The sequence below is a fragment of the Ooceraea biroi genome, chromosome 10 (assembly GCF_003672135.1).
Source record: "Ooceraea biroi isolate clonal line C1 chromosome 10, Obir_v5.4, whole genome shotgun sequence".
NCBI lineage: Eukaryota > Metazoa > Arthropoda > Insecta > Hymenoptera > Formicidae > Ooceraea > Ooceraea biroi.
In genome coordinates this window covers 10,084,267-10,104,846 of record NC_039515.1, presented here as the reverse complement: position 1 = coordinate 10,104,846, position 20,580 = coordinate 10,084,267, and the positions used below count along the sequence as shown (strand labels likewise).

At 34.7% G+C, this 20,580-nt stretch overlaps 4 protein-coding genes across 4 annotated transcripts; 1 reads left to right on the top strand and 3 right to left on the bottom strand.

Annotated features, from left to right (window-relative positions):
• The first annotated feature begins 817 nt into the window (after positions 1-817).
• LOC113562773 lies at positions 818-4,745 on the top strand. Its single transcript, XM_026973178.1, has 4 exons — positions 818-1,015; positions 1,606-1,658; positions 1,741-4,194; positions 4,629-4,745. Exons 2-3 carry the CDS (start codon positions 1,609-1,611, stop codon positions 3,899-3,901), a joined length of 2,211 nt encoding a protein of 736 aa, XP_026828979.1. The 5' UTR covers positions 818-1,015; positions 1,606-1,608; the 3' UTR covers positions 3,902-4,194; positions 4,629-4,745.
• A 1,524-nt stretch (positions 4,746-6,269) lies between these two features.
• LOC113561424 lies at positions 6,270-8,473 on the bottom strand. Its single transcript, XM_026973179.1, has 4 exons — positions 8,093-8,473; positions 7,594-7,735; positions 7,327-7,502; positions 6,270-7,230 (listed from the first exon to the last, which is right to left on the bottom strand). Exons 3-4 carry the CDS (start codon positions 7,497-7,499, stop codon positions 6,771-6,773), a joined length of 633 nt encoding a protein of 210 aa, XP_026828980.1. The 5' UTR covers positions 7,500-7,502; positions 7,594-7,735; positions 8,093-8,473; the 3' UTR covers positions 6,270-6,770.
• Positions 8,474-17,385: 8,912 nt separating this feature from the next.
• LOC105286551 (mariner Mos1 transposase) lies at positions 17,386-18,074 on the bottom strand. The gene is made up of 2 exons (XM_026972841.1): positions 17,877-18,074; positions 17,386-17,844 (listed from the first exon to the last, which is right to left on the bottom strand). Exons 1-2 carry the CDS (start codon positions 18,072-18,074, stop codon positions 17,386-17,388), a joined length of 657 nt encoding a protein of 218 aa, XP_026828642.1.
• Positions 18,058-18,368, bottom strand: LOC113562797 (protein GVQW3-like). The gene has a single exon (XM_026973277.1). The coding sequence runs from the start codon at positions 18,351-18,353 to the stop codon at positions 18,078-18,080; it is 276 nt and encodes a 91-aa protein (XP_026829078.1). The 5' UTR covers positions 18,354-18,368; the 3' UTR covers positions 18,058-18,077.
• Between the last annotated feature and the right edge of the window lie 2,212 nt (positions 18,369-20,580).

Below are 20,580 nucleotides of genomic sequence, written 5' to 3'. Positions count from 1 at the left end.
GACATCGTCAAAAGACATGTTAGAGACAAGTTAACACGCACCAACTAAGAATGTATTCCGAATAATCCTTAGTAGACTAAGAGAGGATATAGTGAAAAGAGCAAATATGTAGATATCCTCGAATAATATTCCCCGAAACAATTCTGTAACAACGAAGCAAAAATATTCTAAATAGATAGTCTCAATCTCCTTATACTTGAACCCTATACAAATATCTTGAAACAATAGGTTTAGAATCGTAAAAACATTTCTACTATTATTGTGTTAAAATATCTAATTTATGAAACGTCATAATATCTAAGCATTCTTGGTTTATGAACGCTAAAATGTCTCGAACGTTGAACATCTTATGAACATTTTTACTCTCTTTGTTTAATTCTTGTTCAATTATACTGTAATTCTAACATATTCAGACAATCTTCTTTCAAGGTAAGTATGTGTTTTATTAAAGTGTTAAGATGTTCAATGAAATAATTTTATTCACAATGAGATTAACCGGAAATTCAAGAGTTTGTAAAGTTTTGTTCACGAAAACAATTCGCTCCTCCGCCACCAGGAGCTCTGTGACGCAGAGATGCTAGATTGCAGTCACTGGTCGTATTTGGAGGGGATAACGCACACAAGCTATGTATCGAATCCATCTGTGCTCGAGCAGTTCCGAGTGGTCCCAAGTAGTGCCGCCAATTCGTTCCCGCGGTCCGCGACTCACCGAAGTGGTGGGGATGCGCAGACAAGCGCTGAGCGCCCGCTCAACGCTTGTCTGCGCATCCCCACCACTTCGGTGAGTCACGGACCGCGGGAACGAATTGGCGGCACTGACACGACGGCTTGTGTGTCCCTTCCACATGCTATCAAATGCGACACTGATGCGGGATCTGGTATCTCTGTCTGTGAGTCTTTCCGTTAGCAACAGGTTTGCACCAGCATTGACGTTAAGTGTGAAGCCTTTACTACACTTAAAGTATAAGCATATTTATATATAAGTATAATTATATTGGAACAATCTCCTTTCAGGGTAAGTATACGTTTCTCTAAAGTATTGAGATTATAGGTTAGGTTATACAAGTGCGTCAGGTCTGTTAAAATGAGAATTCATTTCTTTTCTCCTCATACGTCCACATAATTTTGTTTGTTTAATTCATTGTGTGTTTGATATGTTGTAATGCGTTAGATATCAATTGTTAGATATCAGTAGTTTCAAAGATTTAAGAAGTATTGATATTCTATCGACTAGAGGATTAGGACTTAATGTGTTTCCAGGAGCTCAAGTCCCAAATCCCAATTCAAATCGAGAAAGAAGTTGACAAATTTGATAGTTCGAGATATATTTCGGTTTTCACGTTTCATCGCATTCAGCATGTAAAAGTACGTAGCAAGGGATCTGCAGTATTCTTCGATCCAATAGCTTTGAATTGGACTTGGACGCCAGCGTTACCAGAAATAATTGCCGAGAACTGCGGATATCTCTTATAAACCTGAACTCCTAGCAACACATGAAATCCTAATATCTCTTGGAATCAATAAACCATTTGTCTGCAGTATTTGACTGTTTTCTGAAACTAATGACTGCTTCATTTATTAACTTCATTTATTTTGTTTTTACAGGCCATGAAAACAATTACAAAGAAACATTATACTACTAACGTGCAAACAGACAGGTTAGATATGCCACACAGTCTGTAAATATACAGGGACTAACATTTTCTTTCTTATGTTATATTTATCTGTCAAAATGAAAAGAAAGCGTAATACATCAAGGAAAACGTATCAAGTATTGAAAGCTGAAGTTGACAGACACTGTAGGAAAATGAAAAAGCTGGCCGAATCTTTAACAGATAATACTGTTGTGCAAGATTGTGTATTATCTTCTTCTTCATCGGATGAATTATCAGAAATTGAGGTTTGCGGTCCCTTGAGTAGAAAGAAAAATTATGAAACTGTCACTCAAAGTAATATGTTAAGATATAGTTCTGATCAGTCCAGCAGTAGTGTAATGAGGTTTGATATAGAAGATATGACTTTAGGAAGTGAAAATAATGTATCGACTAGTAAAAATAAAATAGAGGAGGAAAATGTCCACATTTTGTGCAATTTTGATTGTTCTTCTGAGAAAGGGAGAAAAGATGCTATTTTGGATGTTGCTGATAAAGGAATGTTATGTTATGAAGATGAATATATAGACTGGTCATGTATTCTTCGCAAGTGGGCAGTTGAGAATCAGGTCACTTTGCGAACTTTGGATAGTTTACTTAAAATTTTGAAGTCAATACCTATGTTTTGTAATCTTCCATTTGATCCCAAAACTATATTGAGGTGTGGCAAACGGGTAGAAATAGAGAATATGGGTGAAGGAACATATTATAATTTTGGATTGAAAGAATCAATACGGAAGAGAATATTGTCAGGCCATATAAAGCAAAACATGATTTCCCTAAACATTAATATAGATTCGGTTCCACTTTTCAAAAGTATTGGTACATCGTTTACACCAATTCTTTGTCTGGTAAATGATTCCGGACTCCCTCCATTTATTAGTGCCGTTTACTGTGGGCCTGGTAAGCCTGACATAAAAATGTTTCTAAAAGATTTTGCCCCCGAGTTGGAAGAGCTTTTGCATGATGGAATTGATATTAATGAAATTAAATACAAAGTTGTTGTGAAATGTTTTGTTTGCGATGCTCCTGCAAGAGCATATGTCAAGTGTATCATAGGACACAGTGGTTATCACGGATGTGAGAGATGCATTCAGAAAGGGAAAAGTGTAGGGCGCATTACTTTTCCTGAAATCAGTGCTCCCCTGAGAACGGATGAAAGTTTTGCATGCTATGTTGATCAAAAACATCATCATGATATAAGTCCCCTGACAGATATTGGCATTTTGATGGTCTCACAGTTTTCTCTTGACTATATGCATCTAGTATGTCTTGGTGTTATGCATAGACTTTTATTAAAATGGATTAAGCAAAAGAGAGAATATCAATTTTCTTCCAAATGTAAAAGAACTGTGACAAGTTTGCTTCTCGCAGCTGCAAAGGTTTGGCCTTCTGATTTCAATCGTAAGCCACGTTCATTAGATGAAGTAAAGCGTTGGAAAGCTACAGAGCTTCGACAGTTTTTATTATATCTTGCTCCTGTTGTTCTTAAAAACTATTTGCCAAGACTTGTGTATCAGCACTTTCTCCTGCTTCATGTTGCAATAACAATATTTATAAGAGAGGATTTGCACAAGTGCATGCATTCTGAAGCTGCAGAGACGTTAAGAGACTTCGTTAAGAAAGGTACATCTCCTGAACTCTATGGCGAGACTTTTCCAGTATACAATGTTCATGGACTTATTCATATTGTTGATGATGTAAAGAGATTTGGTGTTCTTGATAATGTTTCGGCATTTATTTTCGAAAATGAATTGCATCGAATCAAGCATCTAATTCGAGGAAGATCAAAGCCTTTGCAGCAATTAGTAAATCGAATGACTGAGATTGAAATTAATGGGTTTGCTACAGCCAAAGCACGCCAAGATGGAATAGTTGAATCGTCGCTCCAACGTGCAAGTCCTACGGCAGAATTACAAGGTGGTAGTAACTACTCAAAATACATTCATAATGGAAAAACTTTAACATTGAGAGATGGAGATAACTTTGCCATGTTACATGATAGCACAATAATTAAAGTAATTAATTTTTACAAGAATCCTGTCAGTGAATGGGTTATAGGAAAGAAATTTGTACAGTATAGAGACTTGTATTCTGTTCCTCTAAAATCTTCGAAGCTGGGAATATTTGTAGTTGAAAAGCTAAGTGACCTCCCAAGAAAGTATCCAGTCAAAAAGATTAGATACAAATGTGTTGCTATTCCTTTGGAAAAACGTGGAGCTTATGCAATTTATCCATTAGTTAACTAAATTAGGTTTATCTATTAGCAAATTGTACAAACATGGACAAATGATTTTGGCCGAGTCAAGTCCATTAGTGAGAACGTTACTTGTTCTTTTTGTAAAAAAAGAAAGTTTACATTAATGTATATACTATGACATGATAAGACAAAGTGACAGACAGTAAAATGTGTGAGTTAGGATTTATGGCTATGAACAGTATAACCTGCCTCTCTATAAAGCACCTTGTCTCATGAGGGAGATGCGTTCTCAATGTAGGATGTAAAAGGTGTAAGAAGAATTTATCGTCTTGTAAGGTGCAAGTACGTATCGTACTGCGCAGTTTGCATGTTAAACTATAATTGTATTGATTGATCTTGAAATGCATGAGAATTTTTGCAAACAAATTTTAGAATCTTCGATTTCTTTTACAACATTTGTAAGCAGTTTCAGCCACTTTTCTTTTTTTTACTATAATCTACTAAACTTTGCTTTATTATCTTTCTATCTGCAATCATGTTTGATGGTATTCGTTTAAAGAAGCATCGCTTTGATGATAAGTTCTCTCTTTTATTTAACTTACACTTTATTTTTTATTTGAATTTTATCTTTTATTTCAGTTAGTTACATAATAACTAGTTTATTCAATTGCAAGATGTGGTTGAAGTTTTAAGAGACACGAATGATTTTTAAACTTTGAAAGTACTACTTCGAACAATTTATTTCATATTTCCCATATTATTAATTTTTTTTATAGTTTCTGCATTGCAGAATTTCCATTAGAAAAAAATGCCACATCAGTGATACCTTTTTCGTGGATTAAAACGAAGGAAGGCTCAACATTTTGTTTGTGGCCCACTAAATTATCCAATTCAGAGACTAGTATAGCTATTAAAAGGGGTGATTCTCCTGATGCGGACTGGGAAGAAAAGTTAATTATTAAGATCTATCCGAAAAAGAGATGTGGCGGTACGAATTAATTCTAGTTTACATGTTTCGCCCTTATTTTGTTGTTATTTAATTTTCATTTATCTGTTTTTTTATTTTTTAGTACCATTCAAGAAATGCCAAAACAAACATTCTGCACTTTATAATTCAGGCTCAACCAGTCTTGACACTGAAGATACAGAAAATGGTAAGTGATGTGTGTCTAAAAATGATATATGCAGCCTTTCTTATGCTTAATTTCTGTATATTGTTCTGTACAGATGAGAATTCAATAGAGAATGCCGTGCCAATATTTCCCTCTCCGATAGGGTATAGTTGCAAGAGGCCATCAAAGACGTCAAAGCCTCCCTGTGCCCCATTCCAATGTAAGAAGCAACGGCTGGAAGTAGGTTCAGATTTATCTGGTTTTAAGGATGTTGGCAGCCAAAGCTCTTCAAAGGAGCCAAATGAATCAAATTCAGCATCTGCCAGTGAAGAGCGCCTTAATAATGTCTCCCAAAATATTACATCTTCAAAGTGTGCAGAGAAAATTCAAGACTCTGAGGAAGATTCAGATGTCAACTCATCATCTGGTACATCCGATGCGGAAAGCTCTAATTTTGAAGATAAAGATGCTGAAAGGAATAAGAATAATACATTAATTCAGGAGTTCAATGCTGAAAATAAGAGCACTAAAGTAATCGATTCCTTTCTGGATCAGCAATTTAAAAAAAGTGGCATTGATACCACGAATGAGTTGGGTATTATGAGTGGTAAGTTTTTATTTTCTATATTTCTGACTGCATTGTCCCGTGAAAACATATGTAGCTCTATTCTTATGTTTCTTTTTTCATAGAGTATACCATTCGACGTTTATTCCGTTGGATGTACAAATTGAACTTGCAAAATAAGCAACTCCAACAGTCGATTGAGGAGTTGAAATCCATGCTACAAAGGAAAAGCTTTAAAACATCTGCAACAGTAATGCCAGATCTTATTTTACCATGTGCTAATCCGGATGAAGTAAAACGCTTGGACGAAAAACTTCAAGATAAAGTTGTTTTTGCAGATTTTGTAAGCGAAGTTATCATAGTTATTTAACTGAGTTTATTCTGGAGTCACCAATTTATCATGCTTTAGATGTCATGGTATATATTCGTTCACAGGTGGAATTCCTGTCTACCAAAGCTGCAGGAAACACAGCACTTCATATTGGGTATACTCAGGGTTGGGAAAGTTACTTTATAAAAGTATCTAGTTACAGTTACAGTTTTTTCACTAAACATGTAACTAGTTACAGTTACAAGTTACCGATTCTGAAAAGTAACGCGTTACAGTTACAGTTATTCAAAAAGTAACGAGTCGTTACTTTGCAGTTACTTTCTTGCAATGAAAACAAATATCACATCTACACAGGGATAAAGATTCAATAACAATCTTGTAGAGGTATAAAAATTAAATCATATAAATATGCTTTCTAAATATACTGATTTATTATTTATATAATTACATTAATGTTACATTATAAGTACTAATAATGTTACACTATAAAGAAGGTTATTAGACGCAAATATCTCGAAGAGAATAGTAATAAAAGCGGTGTGTCGAGAATGATCGAGGTTGCATTAGTGATTAGTTTCATTTGCGATCGATCGAAACACTTGTTTAAGAAACACGAAACGCAATCTCGAGTCGAGTTGATTTCTTTAATCGAAACATCTCATTATATACATAAGAGTACTTACGCGCGCTAACAAAAATGCAAATTTCATTTATTTCTCGCCATTTTGCAAACTGACATACAACTCGAAGAAATAAAATATTTTTTGCTTCATACATAAAATTACTATCAGAAAATAAAAGTACACGCAGGTGAAACTTATATCTAGCAAACTCACTTTATAAACGGTTGTTATATGTATTTATCGAACATCAAGATTAAAGTCGGTTAAACGATTTAATATCTAAAATGTTAATAAAAATTTTTATTAATTTTTAAAAGGATTTGATACTCGATTATGTCATCGTGAAGATGTCCTCTTTGTGGCGTTATTACAGAGCCACCGACGCTAAACATTCGTTCAACGGATGCACTACTCGGAAGTGCCGTATTGTATTTAATAAAATGTTTTTTAATTGTAGTATAATCATTTAACATACCAATATTGCAGTTACTCGATTTTAAGAATCGATACAATTCTTCTTGTGTAGACTCGATTTCTTTTGTTTGCTGATCAAAAGTAAAAAAGTCATCGCAGTTATCGAGTTTTTCATTAAGATTTGGGGAATTCTCAGCAGAACGGATTCCTAATAAGTCTTCCAAGTAATTTTTAGCGAGTTTCCTTTCTTCTCCATTTATCCAATTTAATTTAAATTTTGGATGCAAACAACTTGCAATAATAAGCTCTTTTTTCTCAAATAATGTGGAAAATCTAAGAGTATGTTCAGAATTCATGAATAAAGTTGTTCTTTATTTAAAAGCAAAATTAATAACTACATGTTAATTAAATTAACAAATTATCTATTACCTTTTATCTAAACCTTGTTGAACTGCTGCGATTAGTGATTGGCAATGAGTAAATCCACTTTTGTTCAGTGTTTCTAATTTTTCTTTTACAGTTTTCAAGACCGGTAATAAATATCCCATATACATTCCTGTCTCACCTTGCAATATATCTAAGGCTTGCGATACAGGTTTCATTACCTAAATCAAACAAAATAAGAAAGAGATATATTACTAAATATATATTATAATCTTTACAGATACATATTACAATCTATCTAAAGTGGTGTACCTGACAATATTCTTCTATGAATTTAATTTCATTTTCTGTCAGTCTTTGCAAATTACAGTAATCGAGACATTTGTTAATTATTTCGGGATCATTTTTCAAAAGTGTTATTATTTGCAGTATGGAATCAAAAGTGGAGTTCCATCTACAAAATAAAGATGAAGGTATATAAAATTATTATTCTAGAACAAACTTATATATATTTATATGCAGAATTGAATAAAAAAATGAGAAATAAAAATGAATATTTTATCATCATGATTAATATTGAAACATAGTAAATATGCAAATTATTTAGGATTGATGGCAGTTGTAATATTTTTTACCATTGTGTCCAGAGAATAATATCTGTGATATTTATATATAAGCCATCAAATGACTCGTATATAAACACTGCGAATATTATCTTCTCAACATTGATAAAAATTGTTACGCGTGTCATCAAGTCTAAGATCGAATAAATCTCATATTGATTATTTAACGCAATAAGAAATCTTTTTACCTTGTAATAACAGGAGTTTTTAAGTAGACACCGCAAATTTCTTTTATTTTATCAGCTACTTGTGTAGATTGATTCTGTTTATTCCATAATTTGGTTAATTTGGCAAATGTCAATCTGTATAGTTTCTTGTATAAAACATCATTATCTATAGCTTTCTCGGAATCTTTCACCGCGACAAGATTTAAAGTGTGACTGGCACATCTATGATGTGGCGGAAGAATAAGTAAATTTTCTGTATTCGTATCTTCTATATAGTCTGTAATTAAAATAGCACTTAAATTGTGAAATTCTACAGATGTCTCATCCTCGTCCTTTTCAAAACACCTAAAAAAATATTTAAAAATGTTATTTATGAAGTATATTAAAATATTTGATATGTTAATTATATTTTGTTAATTATATGTTTATTACTTTAATTTTAATCGTTTTAATTAATTATTTGTATTATATGTGATAAAAGAAATGCACGAACGAGGTAAAGAATGCCACATTTGTTTGCACATGTAAAAAATTTAAAAAGTATAAAAACTATATTTTTGAAGCTCTTACCGGAAAGCTTAAATAAAGTTGGATCCATTGTCGGTAGTTGTACAGCATACTTTATTTTGGATGTGATATTCGAGAAAGACTGACTTAATTTCTCGAGCTAAAACATCGTATGTATGTTTGCCTTTCATCCTACGGCAAGCCAATGCAGCCGACTCTCTCTCAAAAGTTACGGGATTCACCCAATGAATAGTTATTCCTAAATAACTCCTACAAATTCAGATTTTAATTTATGCATAAAAAATTACAATTCAAAGAAAAAATAAAACTATAAAGTCATCATAAATCACTAACCTTTTTGCTTTGCTCCATAGATCTGCTGTCGTCGCAACTAGTTCTACTTCAGTCAATTTGTTTTCAAGAGTAGCCTTCATTTTATGATAGATTTCACAAACGTTATTTCTTAATGTTTTTCTGCACATTATACGGATATGCGAAGGAAGTCCAATTCTAACCAAATTAATGAATGCTGGATTGTCTACAATGGCAAGAAGTTGAATATCTTCAATAATGAAGCGCAGTATCGCTTTATCTAATGCTTTTTGAGTAACTGCTAAGCTCCCAGAGCCCCATCTCTCCAATATTTGACATTTGTTTGGAACATTATTCAGAGAATCTTCACTTGGACGTTTATTTGATAACTTCAGTTTTGCCTCATCTATGTTTTTTAACAGGTGTGAGTGTTTTGCCTATTAATTTTGTTTTATCTATTAATTTTATACACACACACACATACATACACATACAGAAAGAGAAAAAAAGAAAAAAGAGATAGAAACAACATATCAATATAATAGTTTCGATATTTTATATATATACATAAGTAATTTCATAATAAAGAAATAATAACATAGTAAAAATTTCTTTGAAAAGAAAAAGAATTTTTACGAAAAATCTTATAAGAAAATTTAAAATATATAAAGGTAGTATTATGTTATGTATTGTTTACATTTAAAAAAGGATAATTTTCACGCATGTTTTTCTCAATTTAGACAATTATAAATTAAAAAAATTTTTTAAATCCTAATTTTGATCGTAATTGCTAATGCCTAAATTGAAAAAAACCATAATACATTCAAGCCATGTCATACTTTTGATACCTACTATTTTATGTATATTCAATATTGAATGTCTCGTAATTATGTTGTTTCTTAATATTATTATACGTTTCTGGTAAATCTAAAAGTTTAATTAAAGAAATTAAAAATATAGCTTCTTAATATTATTATTTAATTTTAATATTACTTAATTTATAATATTAGTTTTTAAGTTTTTGAAATAAGAAATTTATGGATTATTATATCCTTTACATTGTATATAATTTGTACAGATTCATTAATTTAAATAAGAGAAACATTTAAGCATACAAGGTCTTACGAAATCAACACTCCACACTAAACAGATTGTTATTTGCTTATTATTCATTATCACAATATTTAATTCATATTTATTTTTTTAAGACTAGAATAACAATTATATAAGAAACTGAACTTGATAGGAATACAACAATCCATAAGTATAGGGATATTAGGGATTAATATAATAACCAAAAGTAACCTTACATGCTAAAAATAATTCAAAATAACAATCATAACGCAGGACATTAGAGCTAATAACACTGTTGAATCGAAGCATTTACGTGATTGTGGTTATCGTTATTACATATGTTAATGTAACACACTGTCAATAGTGTTATTGGTCCTAACACCCTGTGTTCTGATTGTTATTTTGATTTGTTCTACATGAATCGTTAGACTGAATTATATTTTAACTAAATTTTTCAATAAAAAATGTATAAATATTGAATACACAAAACCTTACACTTAAATGTTTCCTTAAATTTGCAGTTGAAGTTCTGTTTGCATGAATAATTTTCCTGCCAACGCAAATTTTGCACAAAAATGCCCAGTTGTTTTCGTTTCCAAGTTGTTCCTGTAACTGAAATACTTCTGCATATGCTGGCCATGGCATTTTATGATCCTTCTCTGAAGATTGAGATGCCTCCATTGCTTGAACGTTTTTGAACTGTACACAAATATATACCAAAGTCATATTTATTGTGATACACATATCCAGAAAGCGTTACAAAATACGCACAATAAACACTACAGTAAACAAATAAAATTCTGAAAAACTAAATAAAATTCTGAAGAAGTAATATCCTAAAATCACAGAAATAATCGCGAAAAATCCGAAAGAAAAGGCGAAATACAATACTTACCTATCTTATTTATCTTATTCTCGTAGAACCAGACAGAGATGTTCCTATTACAGGAATATTCACTCACAATATTTAAAAAAAAGTGAAACGCGATACATTGACTCGTATTCGTATCCTCTTTACACGTCATAGCATGTGCAACGTTCCTAACACTGCTACCGTATGCTACTAAAGCCAAAGCGTCTGGCACCACTCGTCGCCGTAATGTAAGTGATATCAGAAAAGCAAGACGGTGATTGGCCACCGCGTTGCCGCGCTGCCGCGTCCTGTGGGCAGGATCCCTAAGTGCTCGAAAGTAACTATGAATGTAACTATAAAATTAGTTACTAGTTACTGAACATATGTAACTGAGTTAAGTTATAGTTACAGTGGAGAAAAAGGAACGAGAAGAAGTTAGAGTTACCGAAAAAAGTAACTGTAACTGTAACTTCGTTAGAAGTAACGAGTTACTTCCCAACCCTGGGTATACTTTAATAGGACTTATTATGACACCTTATTGTGGTGGATACTATACTTGGGATGGACTTCATAAATCAACAAAGAAACTTGCCGTGAAGTCTCACAGAAACCTGCACAAAGCCTTAGAAGGTGAGGCTTTATGTCGTCCTATCACATTGAATCAGGCATTAGTAGTTGTATGACAACAAAAGATGTATTTTTAAAATTGTCATCGTAATTTGCAGATGCCATGAATGCTTTAATTGTAAAAAATGAAGGAGGAACTGTCATAGTGACATCTGACGCCATTAAGAAAAAGGCTGGTCGTTGGCTAACGACGTTTGAAACAAGACTCAAACCAGAAGACTCACAACCTGTTCTGCCGTGGAACAGTCAATGAGTTTTTGATATTTATGTACATATGAGCTGTTTTTTAAGTAGTTATAAGTTCATTTTTTTAAATATAAAAAGAAGACATCCATCTGTACCTAAAACTAGGCTTTCACTCATTTTTTAAAAATTGGACTTATACCACTTAAAAAAACAGTTTATATGTTGTTCGTATTCTGTGTTTTTACCTATAAGACGTAAGTTTGTACCTATTTTATTTTAACAATTCTTTGTTTTATCCTCGAGCAATTTAATTAATACTTTTTTGAGACTCACTTGCTGTTTGTATTCTGTGTATTAGATGCAAGTTTGAACCTATGTTTTGTTTTTACATTTGTGTCCTGCAATAGTTGCTCATTTTTTTACATTTGTATGTGCAATCTTATTTGTATTGTGTGCGTCATACCTATCTAAATACATCTTTTAAATTTACAATTCTCTGTCCTGTCCTGGAGCAGTTAATAATTATTTCATTATTATTTATTTACCTATTTTATTGTGGCTCTTACCTTTTTCCCTCCCTACAGCTCCCTGAGGCCCATCGACATATAGAATGGACTGCTGCTGGCTAGTGGAAGGAGGGCGTAGAGTGAGAGGAAGAAAATAAGAGGATACGTTCCAACTCTTTCTAGTAAAGTTTGATTGGTTGCTGTAACGACGTCACCAATCAGGCTTTAGAATCAGAACGTGTCCTCATATTGTTTGCCTCTCACTCTACGCGTGCAACCTTCTTTCCACTAGCCATCAGCGGTCCATATTCTGCATGTCGATGTTGAGGCCACTATTGCGCTTCCCAAAAAAGATTCTGCGAAACAATCAACAAAACATTCTGTGCATATCTTATGCATATATGCACACGATATTTAAATAAAACATGAGGAGAATATAGCTGCCAAACATTCTAAGTATGCCCTGAAGGTAATTCAGTTTCTTGCACTGGCAGAACATTCAGGGATAATATCTAGAGTGCGTGCTAAAGATATTCCCAACATAATTTTGACATCGCCTCTATCATCAATCCAACAGATATATGAACTACAGATATCCTACAAACATTCTGGAGACTATCTCACAGGACATCTTCCGGTCGGACTATGTGCGCATTGAGGCTAGTCTATAAGACATTTACCGACAATGTTCTGAGGACATCTAAATGTCACTTGAGATCATCTTCAGAATATCTTTCATACATTCATTTCCTCACTGGGTATATATATATATATTTATCTGGGACAGGTCCCCTAAAGCGCTCAACTCTACAGAGCATACACATAATATAATTATAAACACACAATATCCCAAAGAAATATAAGGAGTGAATAAAATGAAATAACGTGATATTAACTAACCTAAAATAAAAAAATAAAGATGAACTACAATGTAGTAATTAGGCCTGTTATTTTTGATCGAAGTTCGATAACTTCGAGGAAACAAAGGAATCTTCGAAGGTACGATGTTTCGAAGGATCGAAGCTTCGAAGCTTCAAAGATGTGAAGTAGTCTTCGAAAGTCAATAACTTGAAATTATGAGATAATCGACTACATGTAACCAATTTCAGCTTGTGTTATCCTCTCAACACGTCTTTTCTATTTCTTTGCTATTACTGAAAATGAAAGTATCACTCAATATGCATCTAAACGTCAATTACTTCTGGTACAATATTCCGTTGTTGCTGTCTATTTGCTGCGTCATGTATGGATTCAATTAGTTTTATTGAAGGGTAGCGAATGTTTGCTTGATGTCGTGCGTACCCCATAAACCATATGACACTGGCAATGTGTGCACAAGTACCGAGGGTTCGAGCGCCGGACTTACACGTGCAATAGTAACCTTGTATGGGAGTATGTTCGTCATTATCCATCCCATCGTCCACTTCATTATCACCAGTAGGTCGGTATGAAATCCATAGCTGATATTTTGTTGCGTTGCGAAATCGTGAGAAAATTCTCTCATCAATCCTGGCTGTGGTAATCTGTTTACATCTCTTAACATTTCAAGTTGGAACTCTTCTTCCTCGTCTCTTTGTAACTTGTCTTGCACATAAGATGCTGCTAATTTAATTTGATATACACCAACTGTGAGATTTTTTAGAAAATCCAATGTCAAGACTGGGAAATCAAGCAATTGTTCAGCATCCAAACGTATCCACCTTTGAGCATTCTTGGTGTTGAGATTTTCAACTCAACTAGTGCTTGGATGACATTTGGTTCTATCGCTTTCCCAAGTAATTGTTGGGCCATCTCAGCATTGACTCCTTCCATGAGAATGGGGGGATGGTACTTATTAATAATAGCTCCAGCTATCCGGTAAAAATCTCTTAGATTTGGAAGATGCAAGATTTGTATCATTTCCCGAAGGAATTTGAAAATAGATTTAATGTGCCCGTTTCTAGCTTCTACTATCCACCTTGACTTTGTAACTAGACGCGAATCATTAGCATCTTCTGTGGATAGTTGACGTTCGTTTGCTTCAAGAAGCGCCGGCATTTCCATACAATACCTAAGCGAGCCAGCAGCTCAGTGGCATCCCGGTATCCCCTATCCACTATGACGATATCATTTTCCTGGAACCATCTTGTCATTCTCTCGGCATCTCTAACAAATTCATTTCGCAGAATAGCAGCGTCATTATTCCGACTATCAGAGAAGTACGGCCCTTGAATGTTGAGTATGTAACCGTCAGGTGCAACTATCAGAACAGGTTTGATTAAGTGTCGCCCCTTGTGAACGCAGTATGACTGCCGGAGAGCTCGAAAATTACTACATTTTGGAATATAGCTGTAAGTACCGTCAATGCATGCGATTACTCGGGGAATATGTGGTTCTGGATTATACAGTTCGTTGGCGAACTCCGTCACGTGTCTTTCGATATAATTTTCTCTTGTAATCGCGTCGAATCCAATATTGCTAGGAACAAAACGTTGCATTAAAGATTGTCTGACGGTAGCAATGGCCATACTTGTTGCTTGTCTACTTGGATATTGGAACATAACTTTGAGAAAATCATCAGAAAGTCCCTGACGCATTTTGCATAAAAACGTCAACAGGTCCTTTTTACTAACATATCTGTAGCCTCCTTGACAAGGTACTCTATCACAATAAGCAAATAGTTTTCTAAACTGTACTTTCGTCATAGGGCAAAAACATTCAAATTCATCATCATTCAAACTATTCTCATCGTCAATTCTTGTCAGATTTCTTGCTACATTACGAAGTCCTTGCAAGAATATTTGGAGTTGTGGTCCCCTAATTACGTATGGCCTGTTAACGAAACGCAAACCAAGTAACAAAGATTGGAGAATAAAACCTCGATCATCTAAATGACGTCTACATGATTTAACGTTTTCGGGAATGTAAATATTTTGTACAATAAAAACGTTAGCTTTGCATTCGACTGAGATCCTGTGTATATCATTAGTGGCATTACAAATCAGACAAGTACTGTTTCTAGTTTGCGTCAATACATTCAGTTGCAAGCAAGTAGAATCTTGTTCAATTGCAGCTATTTCGTTACGAATAGATTGATTACAGTTACTGCATATTCTTGTGAAATGTGTAACATCGAGAGGTGGTCTATGAAAACCGTCTCGTCTCCAAATAGCTATTTCACATTTGTCGGCATTCTCATCTCCATCTATTCGAGTCATTAGCCGAGGTGCAAATCTTTTATCACAAACGTAACAACGTAAGAGGTTTCTGAATGCCGTATTATTTTAAACGATTTTAAGTCAGATTATTAATATCAACAACGTTATTATCAGAGTTCAGACTTCGATGCCGCTATCTTCACTTCAGCCGTCCAAGCACCGCGAGAGACAAGTGCCGACTATGCCGGTGGAACGGCCTATCGGCAGATGGGATACCACCGCGTAGAGTAAATCAATTTTTATTTGTTACTAGCAACACAGGCGCGCGCTATTTTTCAGTATTAATAATGTTTTCGAATAATATAAACGTTATTTATTATATGCACAATTATCACACTCTACCAAATTGTTAACCTCCACGCGAAGACAGCCGCGCGATGGTAATCTAAACTGAACATAACGCACAACGCAAATCGAGATAACCAATCAGCGTCGCGGAAAAGAGGCCTCAACTATTCGATAAAAAAGAACTTCACGAAGTTAACACGCCTCTTTTAGAATAGGAACATTTGTAACAATGAGAAACAAAATACTGGCTAAAATTGTCGAACTTAAACTTTTGGCGTCTATCTGTCAAAATAGCTTTATACTGTGAAAAAGTGCATTCTACATCAGACGAGACAATCGAAATAATGACGCTGCTATTCTGCAAAATGAATTTATAAGAGATGCTGAGAGAATAATAAGATGGTTCCAGGAAACTGATATCGTTATAGTGGATAAGGAATACCGGGATGTCACTGAGCTGCTGGCTCGCTTATGTTTTATGACTGGATTAGTCACCTGGTAAAGACAAACGTCAAAAATGCAAATCAATCGGTCCTTTTTAGAGCCAAGAAATGATGTGCAAAATCCGATCGCGCAATCTCCTCGTGATGCACATCGAGTAACGCTGATGCCGACGGTACGTGCTTTACGTTTTATTATGAGGAATCAGCACAAGAATCGGCGCACATACACACACACACACACACACACACACACACACACACACAGAGGCACACATTATCATGACCATACACACGGTCTACAGTTACGACTGTCATGAGTCAATGAACCTATTTTTCCGCTATTTGATGCTCTATAACTCGGAAACTGTCCATTTTTGGACTTTGTGTCTATGGACACTTTTCATCAGGACGTCATGAACTACGTTACATTAAATTTTCAGCCGATTCGACTGGGATCCATTTTCCATATAATTTGTGCGGGGTCCTTTTAAAAATTTATAATTTTTTAATTTTTATCTTTTACATGTCATCTATTTCAAAATAATTGTAATGCATTACTTCGATTTATAATATTTAAAATTATAGTAAGCGGGATATAAATCGGATAACTTAGAATCTTCATTGTTATTATGGGATTATATTACAATTGTGTGCATTAGTGAAGGTGTAACATAAATACCCAATTTGGATATAATGATCTCGGATGGATCAGTAGCAGCGCTAATTGAGCGCAAGCTTCTCACTCGGAGGGACAACGCGCAGCAGTTCAAATCCCGGCGAAAGCGACGGACAGCGGCCACGGCACCGACAACACCACGAAGGATATCGGGCCGGTGGCCGCGCCGTCGCCAATGGGAAATGTGACTGTAATGGCACCAGGATATGTGCCGGTGGCACCAGCATACGTGCCCGCGGCATCGGTACCACCAGAATACATAGCCACGAAAGTGGTTACACATTGAGAAGAAGATCACTGATCTCTTTTTTGCAAAAATAATTGTTTCTTCAGAGATCTGCACAATAACATTACGATTAGATATTTGCACTTTCAGGGAGATGAAAAAACACATCACATGAGCGTAAAAAGTTTTGCTGTCACGTGAACGAATTTTTTTTCAAGCGGTCACTCATCTTAGTACTACCGTGGCCAACGTTGCTTGACTTCTATTCATGTATATTCAAATAAATGATTACATATCTGTAATAATAATATATTATATATATACATATATATTTTGCAAATATATATATGTAAATATACAATATACGAGGTCTGACAAGAAAGTTCCGGTAATTTTACTATAAAACGAGAAATATTTATTCAATCATCCAAATTCGTTTTGTCCCCCTCAAAGTAGGCCCCCTCGGCTGCAATACACTTATTCCACCTTTTTTTCCACTCTTCAAAATAGTTTTGGAAAGCTGACTCCGGTATCGCCCTGAGTTGCGTCTGCGAATTTTGTTTGATTTCCTCTGGCGTGTCAAATCTTTGTCCCTTCAAGTGTGTTTTAATTTTTGGGAAGAGGAAAAAGTCGCAGGGGGCTAGGTCGGGTGAATACGGGGCTTGGGGTAAGACGGTGATCGAATATTTTTGCAAAAAATTTGCTATTAGAAGCGAAGTGTGCGCCGGTGCATTGTCGTGGTGAAGAACCCACGAATTGTTCTTCCAAAGCTCTGGCCTCTTGCGCCGAACATTCTCGCGCAATCTTCTTAAAACTTCCTGGTAATACTCCTTAGTGACCGTAGAACCGTACGGCAAAAATTCATGGTGCACAATACCCTTGCAATCGAAAAAAAAACGGTCAGAAGCACCTTGACATTGGATCTGCTTTGCCTGATTTTTTTCGGTCGACGCTCTCCTTTGAAACACCACTGCGAAGATTGGGCTTTGGTTTCAATGTCATAACCGTAAATCCATGACTCATCACCTGTAATAACTCTCTGAAGCAACCCCGGGTCTTCTTCGACCGCCAAAAGGTTTTGCTGACACAATTCTTTACGGGTGTTCATCTACTAGAAATTCAGCAGTTTTGGAACGAACTTCGCTGCCAGCCTTCTTACACCCAAAACGTCCACCAAAATTTTGCGACATGATTCGAATGATGCCTCTACTTCTTCTGCTAGCTCCCTGACAATGATTCGGCGATTGGCAAGCACGATTTGTTTAACTTTTTCCACGTTTTTGTCCGTTATCGCTGTTGAAGGCCTCCCAGAACGAGGATCGTCTTCAGTGTTCTCCCGTCCGTCGCGGAACCGACGGTACCATTCGAAAACTCGGTTTTGACTCATGGCTTGATCCCCAAAGGCTGTCTGTAACATTCGCACAACATTTGCGCACTTAATTCCGTTTTTAACGCAAAACTTAATGCAGATGCGTTGTTCCTCCATTTTTGCTCTCACAAAATTGCAGAACGTCGTTTTTTTCTACTCTTTTAACGGCTCGAAACAAAATGAACATGGCGCTTGATTGTTTGTAAATGTGGACTGTGTATAACAGACAGATGGCGCTGTTGATCAAAACAAACCCAGCAGCAGTGGCTCAATTTGTTTTTCGCCGCATTCAAAATTACCGGAACTTTCTTGTCAGACCTCGTATATTGTAAATATATATGTATATATATATATAATATATTATTATTACAGATATGTAATCATTTATTTGAATATACATGAATAGAAGTCAAGCAACGTTGGCCACGGTAGTACTAAGATGAGTGACCGCTTGAAAAAAAATTCGTTCACGTGACAGCAAAACTTTTTACGCTCATGTGATGTGTTTTTTCATCTCCCTGAAAGTGCAAATATCTAATCGTAATGTTATTGTGCAGATCTCTGAAGAAACAATTATTTTTGCAAAAAAGAGATCAGTGATCTTCTTCTCAATGTGTAACCACTTTTGTGGCAATAACACACGGTGTTCCCAAGCGGTCACCCATCCCAGTACTAACCGTGCCCAACGTTGCTTGACTTCAGTAATCAGACGAGGGTATAACCGTTGACACACACACACACACACACACACACACACACACACACCACACACACACACACACACACACACACACACACACACACACACACACATATGTGGAAAACAACAGAGTAATCGGCCGTTACCACATGTGAACGTCGCACGCAACGTGTTACGTGCTTCGTATGATCGTGTGATTTTGTGTCTATTTAGTGTAAACACTATTGCTATTGACGCTAGTGTTTCCAATTGTTATTCTCGTTGTGAGTAATTAGATAATATGGTACGAGACGCGAGCAAGAAGCCATTGTCCCTCAGTCGCCGTAGACTTTCCCACAAGAAAAGCTACACAATGAGGTAAATACATCCCTTTACAAAATATTCACATTATTGCACATTTATATTCGATATGAAAATATTCGGCAGTGATTTGTAATAAAGATGGGAAATTATTTGTTCGACTAAGTGAATGTCTTTATAACACTACGTTTGACCACGTTTTATATAATATAAAGTTTATGAATGTAATAATAGGAAAAACAGTTTACAATCATGACGTTTTTCAACACCAGATATTTTGCATAATGAAAAACAAAGAGGGAAATCGCGGAGATATTTTTTATTGAAAAGTATGTAAACACTAAAGAGACATACACAATTTACCTAACGTTTATAATGCTATTACTTGAAAATATACAAATGTGATTTCAGTTTTATGTTTGAGTTCTTAGTTGATGACATGCTCTTACAATTTGACAGTTATTATTATGCGAATTTATTTTAAAGTTGACACACACAACCTTTATATATTTTTTTTCCTTCTATCCGTAAGTCTCTTCTGCAATTGACAGTGTTCTTTCTGTTACTAAGAAAACATTATGTACTCTATATATTCTATAATTTCCAGCGATTATATTGTACGCACTTGATAAGGACCGGATTCGTGGTCGAAATGTCGTGTTATTATAATAAAGGCTATCAGTTAGTTGGAAAAATAATTTCCCAACTTTATTGACATTTATATAACTTGACAATATTTCCAGATTTTATGTCCAGCGAGTTTTTACTGAAAAGCCATAGCCGGAGAAGCATACAAAGTGCCCCTGGCGAGTTTTGGACACTTGGACTGTTATTTTGTCACTAAAAAAATAATTTTCTCAACATTTCGGTCCTTTATTTCTCGAGTTGTTGAAAAACAATTTGATTTTCATTTTTTTTCTTCTATAGATAATATGAATAGACTTAGCTGTTTGACTTATATATTGTAAGACATAAAACAATTTTTTCATAGTTCTCCATCTCGAAAACACAAATTAAAAATTTTTTTTTAATATTCTCTTCGAGGTACAATAATACTTTTACAGAATACTGTTCTCTTTTATCAAATCCTTCTCAAATTTTTAAAATTTCTTCAAAATTTAAATTTTAAAATTTATTTTCCACAAATAATATTTGAATTTAAATAATAACCATGTTTGCATTTATAACAAAATAACTATATTTGTAGCGAAAGAAATGAATAATTTTCTACTTTATTGCAAAAAT

Bases quoted from the DNA above. Each gene is read 5' to 3' on its own strand.
- LOC113561424 (XM_026973179.1), bottom strand. From the start codon at position 7,499: ATGAAACCTGTATCGCAAGCCTTAGATATATTGCAAGGTGAGACAGGA. The intron at 7,231-7,326 runs GTAATAGATAAT...ACATACTCTTAG, and splicing joins CAACAAGGTTTAGATAAAAG to ATTTTCCACATTATTTGAGA.
- LOC113562797 (XM_026973277.1), bottom strand. From the start codon at position 18,353: ATGAGTCAAAACCGAGTTTTCGAATGGTACCGTCGGTTCCGCGACGGA.
- LOC113562773 (XM_026973178.1), top strand. From the start codon at position 1,609: ATGAAAACAATTACAAAGAAACATTATACTACTAACGTGCAAACAGAC. The intron at 1,659-1,740 runs GTTAGATATGCC...CAAAATGAAAAG, and splicing joins ACTAACGTGCAAACAGACAG to AAAGCGTAATACATCAAGGA.
- LOC105286551 (XM_026972841.1), bottom strand. From the start codon at position 18,074: ATGAACACCCGTAAAGAATTGTGTCAGCAAAACCTTTTGGCGGTCGAA. The intron at 17,845-17,876 runs GTGCTTCTGACC...TTCGATTGCAAG, and splicing joins AAAGCAGATCCAATGTCAAG to GGTATTGTGCACCATGAATT.